This window comes from Caloenas nicobarica, chromosome 5, assembly GCF_036013445.1.
Source record: "Caloenas nicobarica isolate bCalNic1 chromosome 5, bCalNic1.hap1, whole genome shotgun sequence".
NCBI classification, from domain to species: Eukaryota; Metazoa; Chordata; class Aves; order Columbiformes; family Columbidae; genus Caloenas; species Caloenas nicobarica.
In genome coordinates this window covers 33,963,786-33,984,474 of record NC_088249.1, presented here as the reverse complement: position 1 = coordinate 33,984,474, position 20,689 = coordinate 33,963,786, and the positions used below count along the sequence as shown (strand labels likewise).

The 20,689-nt window shown below is 33.7% G+C and overlaps 1 protein-coding gene across 4 annotated transcripts in view; it reads right to left on the bottom strand.

Annotated features, from left to right (window-relative positions):
- Positions 1–20,689, bottom strand: part of RYR3 (ryanodine receptor 3) — a 242,751-nt gene that overhangs the window by 33,298 nt on the left and 188,764 nt on the right. For 2 of the 4 annotated variants that reach the window (XM_065635073.1, XM_065635074.1), the window contains exons 67-76: positions 19,805–20,045; positions 18,182–18,269; positions 17,982–18,074; positions 9,640–9,810; positions 9,114–9,173; positions 7,797–7,928; positions 6,828–6,940; positions 3,947–4,046; positions 1,088–1,197; positions 200–251 (exon numbers count right to left, since the gene is read on the bottom strand). In XM_065635073.1, coding sequence (XP_065491145.1) covers positions 200–251; positions 1,088–1,197; positions 3,947–4,046; positions 6,828–6,940; positions 7,797–7,928; positions 9,114–9,173; positions 9,640–9,810; positions 17,982–18,074; positions 18,182–18,269; positions 19,805–20,045 — 1,160 coding nt within the window. Of the gene's footprint in view, positions 1–199; positions 252–1,087; positions 1,198–2,779; positions 2,877–3,946; positions 4,047–6,827; positions 6,941–7,796; positions 7,929–9,113; positions 9,174–9,639; positions 9,811–17,981; positions 18,075–18,181; positions 18,270–19,804; positions 20,046–20,689 lie in introns of all 4 variants that reach the window. The other 2 variants (XM_065635075.1, XM_065635076.1) reach the window with 1 other exon arrangement.

Genomic DNA, 20,689 nt, shown 5'->3' with positions numbered 1-20,689 from the left:
ACCTACTGGAATTTTTTAACACTATTTTAAAGTAGGAAATATACATCACTTGAAACAGCATTTGCTTCGTTCAAACACAGAAATTACTAGTATCAAGCAGTCCATGTGAGCAACAGAAGCAAAATGTTTGAAAATAATCTAAAATTAATAGGAGATACCTAAGTGGAGAGAGGGATGGAGCTTGAAATGATATATTTACCTTTGCCATCATGGCGGAATAGGCAATATATAAAGGATCATCTTCTAGTTTGCTATAAAGAGTAAAAAACATTTAAAGTTATTTTACGATGTAGTATTAAAAAGGTGTCATACTCCTAATACTTAAATACCATTTTTGTTAATGGGTATTTTATTAAAGTAGATACGTATGTCTAATTGAAATGCTATTTCACCTGGAAATCGTATTATAAATGTATTTTCTTATCTCAAACCAAGACTCTGTAAGATTTTTAATTAACAATTAAGAGGTATATTTGGATATTCAACTTAGTCATGTTGGATAAGTAAGCATCACTGGCAGTTGCAGGTGCAGAGAAGTATTACAGAAATATAAGTCAGAATAACTAAACTGTCAGATGGCAAGATTATGTTAGTCATACAGAAAAAGTGTATGAAGCACTGGAGTACTTTACTCATACAAAATACATATTCTATCAACAGTCTAAATTTGACACAGAAAATGGCATGGAAAGGGATTCATGCTAATCATCATTGAAACCTTTTCTGACATACTGAATAAAATGTAATGAATACCAAAAACAAAACCACACATCTATTACCAGCAGAGACCAGGGGAGGGTACTCTGAATGAACCAGCAGTTCCTGTAGCCTTTCTCTTTCTATGAGAATTTACGCTTAGTTATTTCTGTCCTGGGTATTTACTAAACTTTTAAAATGTCAAAAGTAGTCAATATTTGTCTCAATATAAAGGTTATGCTGAGTTTAAATAATGGAATTGAGAGGCAAAAAAGTATTCACCATGCACAATAGTGAACTGCAGTTGTGTTAAATCACTTCTGTAATGTTATTAGAAATTCGATTACTGTGTGCTTTTACTCAATGTGCTTTTCAACACAGGTCTTTTTACCTTCTCTCTGTGAGAGCAGTGCGACTAAAATAGAGAATAATCTGATGAAGTGGATCAGGATGTTTTTTCTCGGTCTCTTCCTCTTCCTCTTCATCTTTTTTTGGAGGCGTCTGTCTCAAGATTTACATCAGAATATACAAATTAAGCTTCACGAGTAAGAAAAAAATTGCGTAATTAAGCTTAGGAATGGATTTCAGTAATTTTATTCTGTCCAATTTGTATTAACTTCCAGTATTCATCTTATTCAACACTTACAAGATACCCCACAACATTATGTGCCTGCATGACTCAGAAAAGGTTAAAGTATCTGATTGTTACTCATATTTGATAGCAACATTAGAAGTTTCGCACTTGCAAGGTATTGAGAATGAGACAGTGAAAATCTCAGGAAAGCCGTATTCAGCAGAAATTATGTGTTTCCAGTGGACTAGAAAAGAAAGAAATTCCCAGCTCAATTTTTACCAGGAGAATTACTGGTAAATTGAAATGGGTTTAATAATATAATCAGATACATCCTATTCAGACCAGTGTTTGCTACAACAACTTGCATATAATTTCTAGGTAACCTTTATTCGAAAAGTGTTAATGACTGCTCTTATTGTCAACTTCAAATATTTTTGGCCGTTTGAAATAAAACATAGCCAGCACTGTCAATAGAGCAGTGTATCACCTTTACCTTAGTTGTGTTATCACTCCTTTGTAGGGTTTGTAATTATTGTAGAACTGTTGTAATTATAGTAACAGTTATAATTACAGAAGTTCAATTTGCTTCTCCAGTAAATCTGAAAGAATTGTAATCACTGTGTCTATTAATGGCCTCATACCTTTCTTTACAAAGAAGTAACAAAATCAAATGAAGACTGTGACCATATAATTGTCCAGAGTATGAGCAGAATATATTACCTGTAATTATGAAAAATCATACAACCTTCTATACCACTGGCTCTTTAAAACTCACAACATGACTGTTTTTGCTAACACTGAACCATCTCCTGATAGATCTTCATATGATCCATGAAGCTATATATTAATTTTCATTGTGTTTACATACTATGGAGATGGGCCGCTTGGAAGTATTTTAGACAAACTAACTACAAAGAGGGAAGATCAAAAGCAGTAGTCTTTCTGAATCAATATTCAGTAACAAAATGCTGAAGTTAACCAATCACTTTTATCGAGTACACATGTAAGCTAAATTTTTGCTGAATATGGCTGCATATATTTACTTCTCCTTATGATGTATCAACGAGAAAACAGCAAAATTAATTTGTTTCAAAGCTGAAAATGTTAAAATTAAATATTATGCATCAACAAAAAATTTTAGAAGGGGAAAAGGATCAATTGTGTCAAGCTTTAAAAATCCAGTAGATAAGATGTAGGAACATAGGAATTACCATAATGACAAAAATAGTCTGACAGTTGATCTAATCCATTTATCGTCCCAAGAATGAGTATCACATAGTTCGTCTGAGGGCATAGACCACCTTAATGCACTTCAGTGGACATCATAGGATGAATGTCTTTTTGACTACAGCAGAAAATGACCTTATGCCCTGAAGCATAAGGATTAATATTTTATAAGTTTATGCATATGCATACAGTACTCAAAAATTAAATATAGATTATAATGGACACATAAAATATACACTGAAGTGGGCACTGAAAAATCTGCCCATTTATGTCAGTACTTACAGCCAAATCTTGAACTAGTTTCTCCTCAAATGAATATTCCTCTGTTTCTATCCAATAGTTCTGATAGCCATGGAGGAAGAGGTTAATAGAACGGTGCCTGGGGGGGTTGTGAAAGGGAGATCAAGAGGGGTAACGGAACATCGTATAACAGCTCAGGTGGTTAATGATTAGTAAGGATACATATTTGTACAATTCTGATCCTCTGATTGGTCAGTGAAACAAAATGCAAAACAACATTCAGTGACAAATCTGTGTGTGCTTTTGAACATTCTTACTTTTTATTTACACATATGTGTACGATATATTTTCTTTAGAAGGCTTTGTGAGTGCTAATATAAATTATATGTGAAAATGCAGGGCTAGAACCTTAATGCAAGCATAGGAAAAATAAACACTTGAACAGACTGAGAATGAGTGGGTGGGATTAACACCTACCAGTTGTAAATCTAGTTTACTAGATTTAGGACATTGAGACAGCAGAAGTTGGCCATCAACACCAAAATTATTATCAAGCGCTTTCCAGCATCTTATCTGCAGACAATCATTGCCTTCTTCCACACAGAGAACCCTAGCCTCAGCTTCTTTGCTTTCAGTTCAAAATCAGGGCAGAATTAATGTGTCCTCAAAGAAGCTGGATTAGAAATACACAAAACCTGCTCTAGAAAATGACCAGTTTTAGAAAACTCTTAGGCATATTAATTACTACTATACAGTATTCATTATTTTAACTTTCCACAGAAAATACAGCTCATGGCAATAAGACTACACATAATAATGGTCAAACCATTTCATTTTTACATTACATTTGGGGGAAAATTTTGTTTTGAGGTGTACTACGTTAAGTTACAGAGGTTGTTCCATGTGGCCTTTTCATTTACTTTTGTCCTGCACCACCAAAGAAAATTACACAAGGTGGCTGTATATACTATGACTTGTTTAAATAGACTGTGCACATGAATTATTATTTTATAATGGAACAGCTATTGAGCCAGCCTTCTAGGCTCTCCTCCTGGCACTGGTGCCATTTTATTATCAAATTTCAAAAACTGACCAATCAGAATCTCCTCTGAAAAATTGTACAAATTCATGTCGTATGATAATATCAAATCATGGCTGGGAAGGAATAAGTGTGCGCATAAGGAAGAGGCTCTCCACAAGTTACATTACCGTTAACTTGAGTATAAGCCTGTCATACTGAGTTTTTTCATGTACTTTTTCCAGCCAAACACGTTGAAAGGTGCTCAGGAAGAAATTGCTAATTTTGTGTCTGAAGAAAAGCATATAGGTTTTCATTGAAGAAAGGCACAAGTTAAATTCAATAAAGTAGTCAGAAATAATGTATTTGTAAACTGTGTATGAAAAATTGCCATGTACAACATCGCTGTATCTATGGGCATATACAGATGACAGACAATAAGACAAATAATTTCAGATTAATTTCCTTAAAACATCAAACATAAATACACACGTCTGAGAGAAAACATTTATCACTTAAGACATTTTTCAAAGCCTTATGCATTCATTAAACACAGAACATGAAGAATTAGTATTTCCTAATTTAATTTTTTTTTTCCTTGAAATATAAAAATATTTTAAAATACAACTCTTTCTTTTTTATGTCCAGGCATTTCTCAGAAAAAGGAGTACTTGTAATATTTACAGTTGAAGTTAAAGTAATTTTTCTATCATTTAACAAACACTTGCACACCAATAGACATTTCAATTTCTGAAATATCTTACTGGAAGTCCTAAAAACTGATACATACAAGAATGTATTTTGAAGAAAAATAGATTAAAAATATGAGATTAGATCATATTGAAAACCACCTAAATCTCCAGAAAATTTTTGAAGAGTGAGCTCATTATTCCCTGGAGATACAATCTTCTCTAGGATAAAAGAATCGGTACCACCATGTTTGCTTACTGCCCTTTAAATTAATGGATTCTAGCATCAATTTTAGAACTAACGCTCCCAGTATAAAGCTGCAACTAAAATGAGGAAACAAACAAGATCAGAAGAGCTGCATTTGAAACTCTGGTTAAAAGGATTTGCATAACTCCTAGAATTAATCGTACCCCACTTGAAATAATCTCCCTAGGGTTCAGAGATGTCTTAACAACATAATCAGTTTGAATGACAGAGGTAGAGGTGCATAATAGTGAAAGCCTCATTTTCCTGTCAGAATACTGTGATTTATCCGGACCAAAAAAAGCGTCTATAAACTAATGAATTTTAAAACTTTGTTCTGCACTTATCAATTGAGCAATATACCTACCTAGAAGTTCCTGCTCATTGCAGGGGGTTTGGACCAGGTGACCTTTAAAGGTCCCTTCCAACCCAAACCATTGTATGATTTTATGATTCCACATCCAAAGTGTCTTTTCCCTCTTGCCTGTTTTGAAGTGCAGACACCACAATTAATTGGCTAAAATGGTTTTATGACAGTTTATTTTTAGAATCTACAAGACAAAATAACTGGACAGATTTGCCTCATGTTCATATTTAAATTAGTAGAAAACTCCACCACAAAATCTACCATCAAGTTTGAGAAGAACCAGCCTCAATCTTTTTAACATAGGAAAGTTTTTAATGAAAATTACAGATAATGAAAATGTTTTACTTCGATGAGTATTACTCCATATTTTCTTGAAAATGAAAATATAGATTCATAACCCATTTTGCCTTTTGGCAAGTATTCCATCAACCATCAATTCCATAACCTAATAAATAGATGTGTTTATTTTAAAGGCAAAAATAAGATGAACCATTTTTATAATTTGGGTGTTCATACATATTCCAATCATTTTAAGAATTCACAAATCCAGAACACTGTAGTAGCAAAAAATGCTCACAAAAATGTAATACTGAAATGGGTGTTATTCATACCATTTCCTCTTGTTTCTCCAAATACAATTCTTGAAGATGAAATAGTTGATACTAGCCAGTTTTTTTCTTATGTTGTACTTACTCCTTTTCATTTCTCTGGCTCTTCAAAGATTTCCTGGTAGTAGTGTGACAACTCAGAAAAGTTGTTATAGTCTAGAACTACTACGTTTTGTAAAGGAAGGATGTGTGCTTTTTGCTTTTTACTTTTTGTCTTGTGCAAACCTAACATTCTTCCAATACGTTAGTGGCACAGCTACAGACCCTTTAGGCAACCTCAAGCACATAGATTGGCTTTAATAAAGGCATTTGAAAATGAAATGCAACTCATCTGTTAAATAATTTTCAAACAATCTTTGAACAAAAATATTAATCACAAAAGGTGAACACATGCAGAAGAAGGTGAGAAGGAAATTTAATTAAAGAGCTTAGGCTGTATCTGAATAAAAGGCAGAATTGTTGAGAAGGAAGAGGGTAACGGAAATGACTCCAATGCTGCATGGTCTTAATATTCTGTTTAAAGCAGTAGATGGATCCAGGCACACGATGAACTTTATCTCAGGCTTTGTGGTATCTACATTCAACTAGAGTAAGAAGTAGAGCAATACACAAGTCCAAAATATCATTCTGCACTGCTATGCCTCAATAGCCACTTTAATGCAGGTATTAATAACATTCTGATCTAGGAGCTAAATATTTCCTCTGAAAAGCTAAAGAGCATGAAGCATTCATGCAATAGGAGAGGAACAGCCACACAAAACTTGAAAAAAATAAAGAAAAAAGAAAAAAGAAAAGAAAATAATACAAACACAGGAGAATAAAGAGTAAAAATTGCAACCAATCAGAGGCAAAAAGGGACAGAAACAGCAGCGTCTTAGTTTTCACAGATAACTTGAAGAACTATGCAGAGTAGCAGCTGACAAAAACGAAGCATTTTGGTCTTGAAGCACTGTAATTCCTATGGTCTTTTCCCCCTCTGGTTATTTGTCGTGAGACAAGTAGTTTGCTACTGTGAGGAATAGCTTATAACTAACCAACTCTTCTGTCTCAAACAAAATTACATAGGCCTAACAATGAACAAACTTGTAGGTGTACACGCAAGCAATACTTGCACTCAGAAATTGAAACAAAAGTTACAAGAAAATAAACATTTAAGCCATTTACCTTGGCAAGTTGTATAATGGTGCCATTCTGAAACACGCAACAACAGCCCTTTTGCGTTGTTTTGACAGGAGTTTGTGCCAAACAGCTTTCTTTGATCTCAGTGGTTGTTCAACCTATGGGAAAATATCTTCTAGTAGATACAGTGGAAACTCTCAACTTCTATTCAAGAATTTATTTTTAGCAAGTGGCTAGTGTAGTTAGCAAATTAGAAATTGTTACAAACGCTCCCCATCATCTGAAAAAAAAGTTATTGTTTTGTTTTTCTCCTTTTATTTTGTTGTTTTTGTTTTTAAATGAATACGAAAAAATACTTGGGGCCTTACATATAATACCTCTCAGTTTATACAGAAAAGCTCAAGATGGAAGAGTATCTCATGTGGGACTCCATGGTAAAATTCCAAAATGGTTATTTTGCCTGTTTCTAACTACACATATGCAATTGCTCATGTGAATGAATTTTTGTGCTATAGCACTTGTGAATGAGGTCGATTAACTTCATGTGGGAAATGTACAAATGCCTTTTTGCATTTAAATTGTATCATTTGAATGAACAGGCAATAGATTCAAAAGTTGCTACAGCATCCTCAGGTGCAGAAATAAGAGACAGGCTAAAACGAGTATATTAAAAATAAGTGCAAATGCAAACATCTCTTCCTAAAATTCTAGAGTTTTCAGCTACAACGTGTTTATGATTTGTATACTATACTTGTGACTGTTGACAAAGTTTTGCAGAGGCAAATACATCCTGAGTTTCCTCTGAAGCTAAACTGAGGCACTTCAACACATTACATTAAAAAACTGGCATATTTACAGATTTGTATATATGTGTGTGTGTACATGCATGCATACGGAAAAATAATTTTTATCTGGAAACTTTAATAATGACACTCACTAAAGTTGAAAAAGTCTCTACAAGGAAAAAACCTCCTGCTACTTTAAAACAAACACAGTGTAGACATTTAACTCTACCTGTTCCAGATGATACAGAGCGGCTGATATCCTCTGCACACGTTCCACATTTCTCTCAGGGTCAGAAGGTTCATCGTTCTTCGAAATGTCTTTGTACAGGTTTAACTGCCATTTCACAGCTGGATCATCAGACTAAAACCCAACATATTGCACATATAAGCTGCTGAATGAAGATACCAAATTTGACTACCACTGCTATTATTCTCATAGTATAATAAAGAATGGTACACATAATCCCACTTCATCTGTCCACTTCTAATTAAAATTAACATCGGCTAGCTGCTCAGAAAAATTGCATTACATTTTGTATGCTGTTGGGTAACTGAACTCAATTCTTATGCAAGGTTCTGTATTTTTGTTTCATGAAACCAAATAGAGCACCCTGGGACTTCTGTATCCCATTTAACTGCATTAAAAATAAGGACGCACATGTATTAATAGCACTAGGATTGAGTTTAACTCCTTGCAGGACTGCTGTACCAAGAGTGGGAAGCTGTCATATGGAGGCTATAAAAGACAGCTGGAATTTCAGTAGGTGAAGAGTTAGAGCCAAAGGGGGGGATTTTTGTTTGGTTAGTTTTGGTTTTGCTTGTTTCTGTTTTTACTGTTGTTGTTTTCAAGACAGAAATAGAAGGAAACACATTAGAATTACTTAGTCTGTCCAGTTTAAATTTATGTAAGCACAGATTTTTAGCAATCAGTCATCTCCCATGACAGATAAATCAGCTACTCCTATTATGTTCAAACACTGTAGGATATGATCTAAATTATCTGTTATTTACAGAATAATGAGGATTCCATTTTGGTAACATGTTTGACAGTGTATTGAGCATATAAATAATAGAAACATAAATGCACTTATAAAACTCTTGTGTTAAGATGACACGAGCTTCTTTTTTTATTGTAGTCACTTTTAAATGCATATATGAGAAATACCGTCTAATCCTTAGAGTAAGTTAAGTTCAAGAAGACAGGCTGAAATACTTAGTTTTAATTTTGTTTTCTTCTTGGATCAAGTTAATTCTAAGTAATTATAGCTTTAAAACTGCCAGTATCTCAATTCTTTACACTTGTCCCATTCTATAGTACTTCCTGAAACTTGGAAATACCAGCCAAAGCTGGTGTTTTTTTGTTTGGTTGTGGTGGGGTTTTTTTGTTGTTGGGTTTTTTTTTGTTTTTTTTTGTTTTTTGTTTTTGTTTGTTTGTTTGTTTTTGTTTTGTTTTGTTTTTTACTTATCATGACAAACAAAGCAATTGTGATTTCTGTGTTTTAAAAATGCACATCAACATCCTTAAGAAAGATTTTTTTTATATTACCTTTTCCTGCAAATGTAAGTTGTTACGTAAATGTTCTTTGACTTCTTCATCAGTGTCCCTCTGTAGAAAGGTAGAAGTATTTTTCAATTTTGGTTATGATCCATCTCATAAGAACATGTACAACATAGAACAGCTATTATTTTAATATTAAAACTTAATATCTTTTGTTTGCAAAGCACTTCATTTACCAGAAGGGCATGGGACAAAGGCTGTCTTTAATTTTGACCACAAAAAAGCATTAAATATTGAAGAGAATTAAAGCTAACTAACGGTATTTCAGAATTTGGTCCAAATGAATATCCATATATAAAATGTACATTGTATAAAAATGGAAGATATAATGGAAATGATGGCAGCTGTCTATACACGCCATGTTTTCTTGTGAAAGCACAATTAGCAGCTATAATTGCTTACAGTACAATGATGTATGTAATTATATGGACTGCTTAATTATCTATGCCTCAAAGTTCAGTTTATAAAGTTCTGCTTATTTTGCCTTAAGAACGATTACCATATAGACACTTACATGGCTGTATCTGCACTTAGCCAAAGAGATGAGCTCTTGATCTCCAGGAGTACACATATTCAAACCAATAGGAAGCATCTTTTTAAGTGCAGCTACAATCAAGGATGTTTGTATGGAGTACAAATCCCCTCTACGTTTTGTTTTCTTCCTCTCTTGATCTTGTCCACCAGACTACGATTAAAAAAAATGGAAAAGTAAATGACTATAATTCTCTGATCACACATTTTCCCAACATGCTCTTCCCCTAATGGTCCAAGGAAACCATGTTTCCGATGTAGTACAATTAACTAAAGATGCCACATTAGAGGAAGGGTGTACAGTCTTGACTGGGAAATGTAAAGGAATGCTTTTGGTATGCACCAATGCAGAAATTGCAACAACAGTAATATAATAGCAGTAATATACTTTTGTGTCCATTCCTACATATAAATCTAACTATGTTTTTTAGTTCTTACCTCTCAAATCAGAAACAATCCTAAAATTAAAAGCTGAGTCAGTCTCAGGGGACACTATTAGTCCTCAGTGTTACAGAAACAGATTCAAGATGTTTACACTTTTGTGAGAAACTCACTTAAAGGTAGTTATCCAGGATATGAATTAATGAATATTGCCCGATTTGTCTTAACGGAAAAATACCAGTATCTAAAAGGGTTTGATTCAATGCAATAAAATGCCAATGAACTAGTGCCTCTGAGAAAAGCACTGCCCTATGGCTTTGGCTAATATAACTAACTCTGGCAAGAAAAATTAAGTCTTTTGCATCTTTGGAGATAATGAGTAATAAGAAAAGGAAAATAAAAGAGACAGATAAGTAAACAGCACAACAGAATAACATCTGCCCTATCTTCTTACAACAGACACTGTACAACAATATTTCACACACAACTTTTCATTTATGAGACAGCGAATCAAAATCTTTAGAACAGACCCATATATTTAATGAACATATGGTAAACAACAACAACATAAAAATAGCCCAGTTCTGAATTCTGTACCTAGATTAAACTCCTACTAGACTCAAGGGGAGTTTTGCCTAAGATAAGATTTCAGGACTAGGCCTCCAGGCTTATACACCACTACAAAATAGCAAATGCTTGCATTTAACCCTCCACATCCTTTTCCCTCTGTCAATTAAGTTTTACTGACTACTGTTTTTGTAATACATTGTGTAGTTCCACATAAGGATACATCAGAAGCCATTGCAATTCATTATTTACCAATTATTACTACGCTATTATCACAGTAATCACTTGAAGAAAAAAAAGCAGCCATACATATTCTACTCCGTGGTAGATTTTGGCAAATTCTGTCTACTAGATGGTAAATCTCTGTGTCCATAGCTGGTGTTGAGCATTTTGCAGGTCAGAGGGAACACACAATGGATGTGGCTTCCTTTCTTAAGGGACTAACAATTGCAAGAGAGTACTTTGCCTCAAAGCTTTGCTTTTGGAAGTGCCTTAGAAGTAGCAGTGATGTAATGGCTATAATAATGACATTATTTGTACTCTACATTGAAAGCAGACACAAACAAATCCCACAATGTATCACTGCATTCCAGTGGCGTCACTATGCATCTTAAACAGGGAATAACAAAATGTATAATAGATATATTAAAAAAAAAAAAAAAGGAGAGATAATGGTTTACTTTATCTTCATGCTTGAGGACATTTTACACATCCAATTTTCTTTATTTTCATTCGAGATTAATAAACTAGGTATGAAAAAATAGGTGAACCTTAAAACCTGAACATTTTTTAAACATGAAAAGAAGATCCATTCTGCCTTTGCCATCAAATTCTGCTGTCTGTGAATTCACAGCTCCTGCTGATAAATGTGTAAGTAGAGTCACGGACAGAAACCTAACCGACAATAAAATTATGTCTCTTTCAGTTCTAATATGCACCTATAAGAGTAAACACAATACCTGCATTTTGTATGTAAAAAGCATTAAATTGAATATATTTTGCCTAAATACTTAACTGTACTAGAAGGACCTCAACAAGAAGAATGATACAATCTGGTTGCCTGACAGCACATAATGATCTTACTGGTGTGAGGACTTATACACACAATTTGACATATCTTCAACAAACATATAAAGAATTACAGATTCTCCAGTAGATTCATTATAACTCAATACACAATCAAAAAGAAGAAATAATTTAGCTATACTAAAAAAATCAGCTAGAACTGGTTAAGATGATGGAATTAATATTTTTAGTATTTCCAGTGCTCCTTAAACTTTTGATTCTCCAAGATCATCATGAGAGCATTCATTAATTCCTAGTCTACATACCTGGGGAAATTTGACAATAGCAAAGCGTGAAATCAGGTCTATTAGTTTAACACAACTGCTCTGGTTTAACTGATTAAAAACTCTTCAAAGCATCATGTGTGCTTGTCAGCATACATGGTAAAGGGAAAGATGAAAGGGCTTTATGCTCCGTTTTGCGGTTCATTCTCCTTCACCAATGAAGAATACAGCATAGTTCGAAAAGTAGTTATCTATCTTAGAAATTCATATTAAAAAAGATAATATAAGTGATGCAAAGGAAGGGGAACTATGGTTCATTGAAGACAAAGAAAACTTTGAATACATTAAATACATAAAAGAAATCAGGATTATTCAAAAGTTTTGTCACACCTCACATCTTTAGTAAAGGTCTTTTTAGTTTTGGAAAAAGGTAGGATTTGAACTCTATGTCTAATTTAAACTTACTAGTTCTAATACAATCTACAATTAATTTACAGACAGGGTATAGGTTATAGCACAATTCTCCCATACATTTTTGTTGAATATCATAAGCCAAATACATGTTTCTGATGACTCTACTTAGGCATTGCTTTTGCAATGTCTGCTTCAATATATTAACAAAAAACCCCAGAATGCAGAAAGACAGCAGAGGCAGAACGTACATCTAAAATAATTACAAAAGCTAACTTTACTATATTTTCACATCAAGCAACACGTGGGAGTGCCAAAGGGAATTTCAGGTGCTCTGGCCAAATACTGCCACTTTAACTCGAGGAAAATTTATAGTGGGTGGAACCTGGGCCTTCACTTTGTGACGCCACTGCTATGGTCAATGGAAAGAATGCCTGGAGCCTGACCATCTCTAAATCTAAAACAAAGACACATCATGCACTTTGACCTGTACCTTTACTTGCATGGCCTGTATGAAAGAAAAATAAAGGGAAAAAACATGAGTAAAAGAGATGAAAAAATGATAATTTTACAAGTTAGTAATAAACTTACTCAACTCTATCAGGACAATAAAAATACTATAAGTTTGTAGCTCAAATTATAGACTGTGAGTGTATAATCAAATGAGACCTTAGTGAAATAATTCTTATTCAGCTTAATCCTTATTAAATGATAGAACTTCTGAATTTATCTGTTGCCATTCAGCACTACCATTTGTTGCTTCAGTACATAAGGAAGTATATCTAGTAAGCAGCACATCAATATACTAACTACTGCATCTTTTCCCAATATTACTAAAAGGAGGAGGGTGTCTAGAACTGACATTTTCACCAAAATAGCTCTTTCTACCTTTTTCCCCCTACCAAAATATGATTGAGAAAAAATAGGTTTAGAAATGGAAATTAAACTACCACTGTGAAGATGCAGCTTTTCATTTATAGGTATATTTTTTCCCATTGCATAGTTCATTACTGTTTTGAAGACAGCCTGAGAGAAAACTTGACTTGAACTAATATCTCTCAGCAGTGCCCATTTTGAGAACACTACTAATAAGCTCAAATGTAACTCTCATATACCAACAGGGGTTTTTTTCCTGTTTCTTATGTTAATACCATGAATACACTTAAATAAACATATATTCTACAGTCAACACCACATTGTATCAGTCAGTCTTCAGAAGATAACAAAACCATGAAGTCATGGTAAAACAGCAAAAAAATTTCAACTGTTACTCAAAAAAATAAACACAAACAAGACTCCTCTTCTATGGTAGGTCTAATAGTAACTTTGTTTTGTTGTGATACTTGAATTAGCCTCAAAATGTTGAAGCCAAGCTGTTATTAAAATATCTTTTTATATACTACTATATTTATATCACATAGTGAAGAAAATCAACTGTAAGTTGAGAAAGACAGAAAGAATAACCATCAAGTTAAGTCTTAGGCATTTTAGAACCTTCAATGCCTTACTCAGACAAATAGTAAATTTTAATTGACAATTTCGATTGTGTGAAATATGTAGATGCTGCACAGACATGGCTTGGCAGATATACACCGAAGTAAAGAAAAGATGTTAATTATGTTTCATTTATTAGAGATGATCATAAAAGTAATCCACTCATGATTTACCATAGCATATCTAAAGGAAAGGTATTCTATGCAACTGAAATAGTCTCAGAGATCTAAAAGTCTGGCAGAAAATACTAATAAGAAATCCTCTAATTATTGTAATTTTGTAAATGATATGTATTACGTATTACAAATGGGCACAAACCACAATGTTGTTTTATAATACAAACTTGGATTTTATGACTGCCTCAAAGTTCTATAATAGGTCTATCCAAATACTTTTAAAAATAGATAACAAAAAAACTCCTAATGAGGGCTAGTCAAATAAAACTTCAGTAGGACACAAAAGTGTTTAGCAACTGAGGTTACAGATCCAACCACACATTCATTTAGATTCCAAAACCAACACAGAAAAAATGCCCGCATATGTACTACACATTTATTATGCACATATGAATGTATACATTTAGCCTTTTATACCGATTAACTGTACAACACCATAGGACATCATTGCATCTTAATCAAAATGCTATTTTATCAACAAAGCTGTGAAGGGTTCAAAAATAACAGATCAGTGCAGCTGAATGTGTTTAAATTCTCCATTTCAATACTTCTATCACAAATCTATTATTTCAATGTAAACTAAGTTACCAGTCTCTCTCAGTCTAAAAGTTCTCTAACTTACCATTCCCCTCCGAGCAATCTGCTGCCATTTTTTTAGAAAAGAAAAATTAAAAGACTTGCTCAGCTGTTAATACATTTATTTGAGAAAATATTAACAAATGTAATATTGTATATTTAAAATACAATGGGTACTTAATCAATTTATTGATTGTAATGGTGAATCATTTGTTACCACTGCTAATAGCTACTGATAAATAACGTGATCCTAATCCTTCATCCTCTGCATATTTTTTCTGCATATGGCATGTAAAGATATAGAACCTTCCATACATGATATATCACACCTTACACACTAGTACTATCACAGTCATTTGTATCTTAGGGAAAACGCTAAGTCCCAGTTATAAGACAGGCAGGTGTGTTAAGCAGAGTCAGATCAGCATGGGGCCTTATACCTTTAAGAGACCCCAAACTGCCCTGTCTTGAGCCAACTGTTAACAGCCAATGTCCATATTCACAGTTATCTATACATTCTCATGTTTCATAAATACCAGATATGGTTGCTTCCACTAAAAATAATGTCAATAATGAGGAACTGATGATAAAGAGGAAAGTGCCAATTATTCTGTTAGCATACTGCTTCCTGAGCTGAATGCTAATATTAAAGCAAGAAATTATAAATATAATGTTCCCTAATGTAATGTCCTCTACTGATTATTCTCTGAGGATAGAAATAAGTATCAAACCTTGTAAGAAATCCTGGCACTCAATTACTTAGAGGATTTCCTGGTTATTCTAAAATTTGCAGTTTTACAAACACCATTCAGATCTAAATTTATGCTTTAATGAATGTGCTGTTTTAGAGCACTTAAATTATATATTATGAAATGGTATCTGTTTCCTGCTTAGAAACCATACACAGAAAACTAATACAGCACTTCTAAAAGACGCCTCATGGATTTGTATCATGGTATTTAAGTGTCCTGGTTTTGGCTGGGATAGAGTTAATTTTCTTCCTAGTGCCTGGTACAGTGATGTGTTTTGGATTTAGAGTGAGAATTATGTTGATAACACACTGACATTTTAGTTGTTGATGAGTAGTCAAAGACTTTCCAGTTTCTCTGACCATGCCAGGAAGCTAGGATGGGGCACAGCCAGGACAGCTGACCACAACTGACCAAAAGGATATTCCACACCATCTGACATCATGCTCAGTATATAAAGCTGGGGGAAGCAGAAGGAAGGGGGTGACATTTGGAGTGATGGCATTTGTCTTCCCAAGTAGCTGCTATGCCTGATTGAGCCCTGCTTTCCCAGAGATGACTGAACATCTGCTTGCCCATAGGAAATGGTGAATGAATCCCTTGTTTGGCTTTGCTTGCGTGTGCGGGTTTTGCTTTGCTTATTAAACTGTCTTTCTCTCAAGTCATGGGTTTTCTCACTTTTACTTTTCTGATTCTCTCCCCCATCCCACCAAGGGTAGAGTGAGGAAGCAGCTGCGTGGTGCTTAGTTGCTCGCTGGGGTTAAACCACAACATTAAATCATCATGAAACAAATGCCTCTCTAAGTTATCAGCTGTTCTGCAATCATTCCTGCAGATATGGTACCATATTAATAAAATATTCAGTCATGAACAGTATAATCTTTTATTTCTTCCTATAAAAAAATAACCGTGCACAGTGTTCTTGAATGCTATGGTTTGATATCAGTATGCTTACAAGAAATTATATATGCGTGTAAAAACCCATATAATCTTCCTGTACTGTATATCCATATGAAGAAAAGCACATATGCATCTACATCCCTGTTATGTATGAATATATTTTCACAAGTATTTATGCATAATATATCAGTAAGTTTAAATACACACAAGAGGCATTTGAAAACATAATCTCAAAAGCAAATTCTTTCAAATTTGGGTCATATAGATTCTTGACTTTCAATTCCTGTGATTTTATCCAAATCAGAGTGGCATGAGGGATATCTATATTTACTAAAGATTTGTTTTGTCATTTCTGCCATGCCAGAATGACTAAAATATGATACTGTTCATATCATATTATTCTACCATCAATACTGCAGTGGGACACAATATATATTAAATATCAATCACCTGATTCTACTCTATCATGTTTTAAAAAATAAAAGTACATCTAATTCTTGGGCAATTCTAATGTATAGATATTTAAGTATACATATTAGATGTATGTGTAGTCACTACCATATGACAAGAGTACAGAGCTACACATTAGACTCTTAGGGTGCAACTGATCGTCAGATACCTTGGTCTGTGCCCACTACTCATCTTGCTAATGAGGATAATACAAACATTTCAATTCTATCACACAATTTCAAGGATCTGCATCTTGAAAACAAGAAAACACATGAAAAATTTCCTTTTCTCCAAATATGGAATTCTCTATGTAGTATGAATTGCTGTTCAGTACCAGTCATGAACTAATGACAAAAAAAAAATCGCTATTTTTCTTGTAAACTTCCCAATACAAGGGTTTGGCCTAACCGAGCTTCAGAACTTTAAAAAAATATAATAGAAAAGAAGCAAACAGATTTTAAGAGAATTAAGAAATATAATAGCACATATTACCTCTCTATTGTCTGAAGTTGGATTTAGAGTAGCCAGGTTACAGACAGTCAAAATATAGTGAAATACAAAACAATAAACCCCACCACTTCTTTGGAACACTTTCAAATAGGATTACTCCAAACCCATTGCAAATATGAATAAAACCAAGGGTTCTTTGCTACTTTTACCAATGCTAATTTGAAATTAGACTCCATTGGCTTTAGCTGAGAAAGGCAACCATCCTCAGTTAATGTCAAAGCATCATTTACCTTGACAACATGCATTTTCTCTATTATACAGGTAACAAAGGTACTTTCCAGCCATCACGTCGGCATCTTGTCAGATTGAAAATGAGCAAAAAAGAAATGAATGTGGTCATTAATAAAAAAAAAAAAGAAAAAGAGTGCACATGTGGCACGCTGTATGTATGAACAAAGAGGTATATGCAAAGACAGCATTCCTCCATCAAAGTTGACAGAACAATATTATTTGATGATCACAAGAAAAAGATCAGGCACCAAATGTTTCTTCACTTGGCGTTTACAAAATAGTCAATCTTTTATTTTTTTTTTTTTCTGAAAGATCAACAACCCATATTCTCTTATATTAATACATAAAACTTCTTCAAATCAAGATCTTTATTTTAATCTTGTGTCTTTGACTACTTAGCAGACATTTGATAAGCAACTCTAAGGTACACAGGCTGTATTTTGCATAGTAGTTATGCAAAGAAAACAAAACTTTTTTTTGCTTCTTCTACCAGCACAGCAGATGAAATCTGAAAAGATTTTCAGAGCCTTCCTAGAACATACTGAACACATACTGAAGATTTAACTGATCCACAATTTTTTATTAACTTACTTTAGACATCTTGCTCTTGGTGTCTCCTGTTAAAAATGCCAAATTATTGATTTCATTCTGAATCACAAAATTTTGTTCTTCTCTTTTGAAATTCTAAAGATGAAAAAGAAAAATCACCAGAAGTTTAATTCATCCACATGTACTACATTTATATTTAAAGATGGAATGACATGGAAGAAAAAATATACATCTTATCTTACATGTGATTTGCACCACAGGATAAAAACTTCAGCTACCATTCGAAAGAGTTCATCAGAATCTGCATCTGGTTTCTTTAGCCAGTTTGCTCTAATTACAAAAAAAAGGGAAAAATTTAAAATAAGACATTTAAAATAGGACAACTGAATATAAAAACCTCTATTTAATACATCAGGTTATATTTTTACAGTTAATCTTAGAATTTAATGAGAATCACTTCAATTTACCATGACTACAGAGACCATTTTTCATGGAAGTTTAACTCCAACAAAATTCCTAATTCTTGGCTGCTCGCTTCTGTCTGCTCCTCATCCCCATGGTGCCAACACATGTTTTTTTGCCTGTTCTGTGAACCATAACAGACCAGGCTGAAAAGCTAAAGTCTTTCTCCAAGTATTTATCTATTTTTTTCTTCCATAATAAAACTTTGTAATCAAAACTCTGTGTTGATCCAAAAGAAAACCTATTATGGGGAGAGGAGAAAGAGTACAGGGAAAGGAATAAGTGGGTAGAGCTGTAAGGACTGTCTGCTTCAACTGGTTTATTTTTGTAATCCAGGAACTAACACAACTTCACTCTGGGTCTCTCTGCACTAGGATGCTCAGAAAACTTGGCCAAATGAACTAACATACGTAGCCCTCTTAAATGGCTCTAAATTAAAATGTATTAATTAAAATGTATTAATATGACCATACGTAAAGTGGGCATCTGACAGCAGACATGGAAGGAATTATTATGATATAACTTATGCTCACTAACTCTCTTTCTAGTTGGATTTCTCCATGGCCCAGTTAAATCTATTTTTTAAAAAAAATTGTGTTTCCAAGTGTTTCCTTGCCAACAAGGTCTGACACTGCAAAGCTGTGAGTTCATCTAGAAGAAGCAAATAATTCTCAGTGTAAACCATGCATGCAATGAACATGCTCCTAATTAGCCCAATATGTACAAACGCCTTAAGAGTATAAGTGAACAATGATTGTGTACAGAAGAACCAAGTTGTTAAGGACAAGATTAAGATACTGTAGATACTGAGACACTATAGATCAGATACTCTTCTGAAGAGCATCTTGGGGTCATGTTCTGGGACAAAGGAAAGGGAAAGTGTAGACACAAAACAATCCTTCAGTAAATTGTTGAGGAGAAATACTTCTGGTCATTCCAAAGGCAATACAATGTTGTCCAAATACTTTTTATTTCCATCTTAAAAAATTGACATAAAATATCAACATCTTTGTGGTATTATCTACAAACGGAATGACTCAATTGGGGCAAAATAGTTTTTCACCCCTTCATTAATAGTTAAAGGTTTTAGCCCAATTTTAATTTTTGAAAGGCATATTCGTTTGTGATGTCATTGGGTTATGGTAGCATAAATAACGAATCTGGTCAGGATATACATTCTCAACGATAGTGCAGTTACAATAGGACCAAATAAGCCAAATCAAATGCATGTGAGAAAAAGGTGTGAATTCGAGGTATATCATTCTGTAAGTTAAGAATCTTAAAATACTCAGGATTGGATTCTCGGTGTAACATTACATACATTGTGTTCTTTCTGATTATCTGTTCATGTACTCCAGTACATTAACTAATAACTATGAGTTTAATTATTAGTTTTTGTTTACCTGTTGTTGTCTACATAACGTATCAACATCGGATAGAAAGCATAAAGGTCTCTACAAAGAACAGCAAACTCATCGAGAATGAGTAGCTCAGCTTCTTGGGTGTCAGATTTACTATCTGCTTTCAGTTGCTCCTCTTCCATTACGATCTTTACAGCCTTCTTCTTCAATTTCTCCAGTGTTGGAATGAAGTGAGTTTTGAGCAGATCAGGCCTGGCTTTGCTGATGATGGGTTGAGCGTAAACTATACATAAATATATAGATAATACTGTGATTAATGCACAATTGACTTTTTCCTTAAATTGATATGAACTCTGCAGTTCTAGAAAACATAAAAGTCATAGTGCTTCACATATTTCTGAAGCATCATAAAATGAATATAGCTTTATAACAACTATGTGTAGTGAGAGATTGAAAGCTAGTTACTGGGAATTCAGAGTATAAGTATTTCAGTCTTACATCAATTAAACTACCATGGTTTTGGCAAGTCACATATCTCTAACTTAGAACCTAAAAAAGCAGGGGTAGAGACACAAAGTCCTCACAAAAATACTGCTCCTTTTTTTTGGGTTTTTTTGTTTGTTTGTTTGTTTTCCTTTGGGCAGGCTAATAAAATGCAGACCACTTGAGTAAAAAATCCTTGGAAGAGCCACAAAGTACATTATCTTCTTATAGAGGTAAGCAGCCTTTACAAAACTACAAGCAATGGTCTCAACAATTAAGCAGGAAACTTCTTACTAGATTTTAATGGAATCCTTATTATTAGCTGAAGATCTTCCACAATTTAAAATAATAGTGAAAACCCGGTACCAATGGGGCATTACAATTTAGCAGGAAATTATTACCTTTACATAGATCTTCTTGAACTACCTTATTGCATATTACACT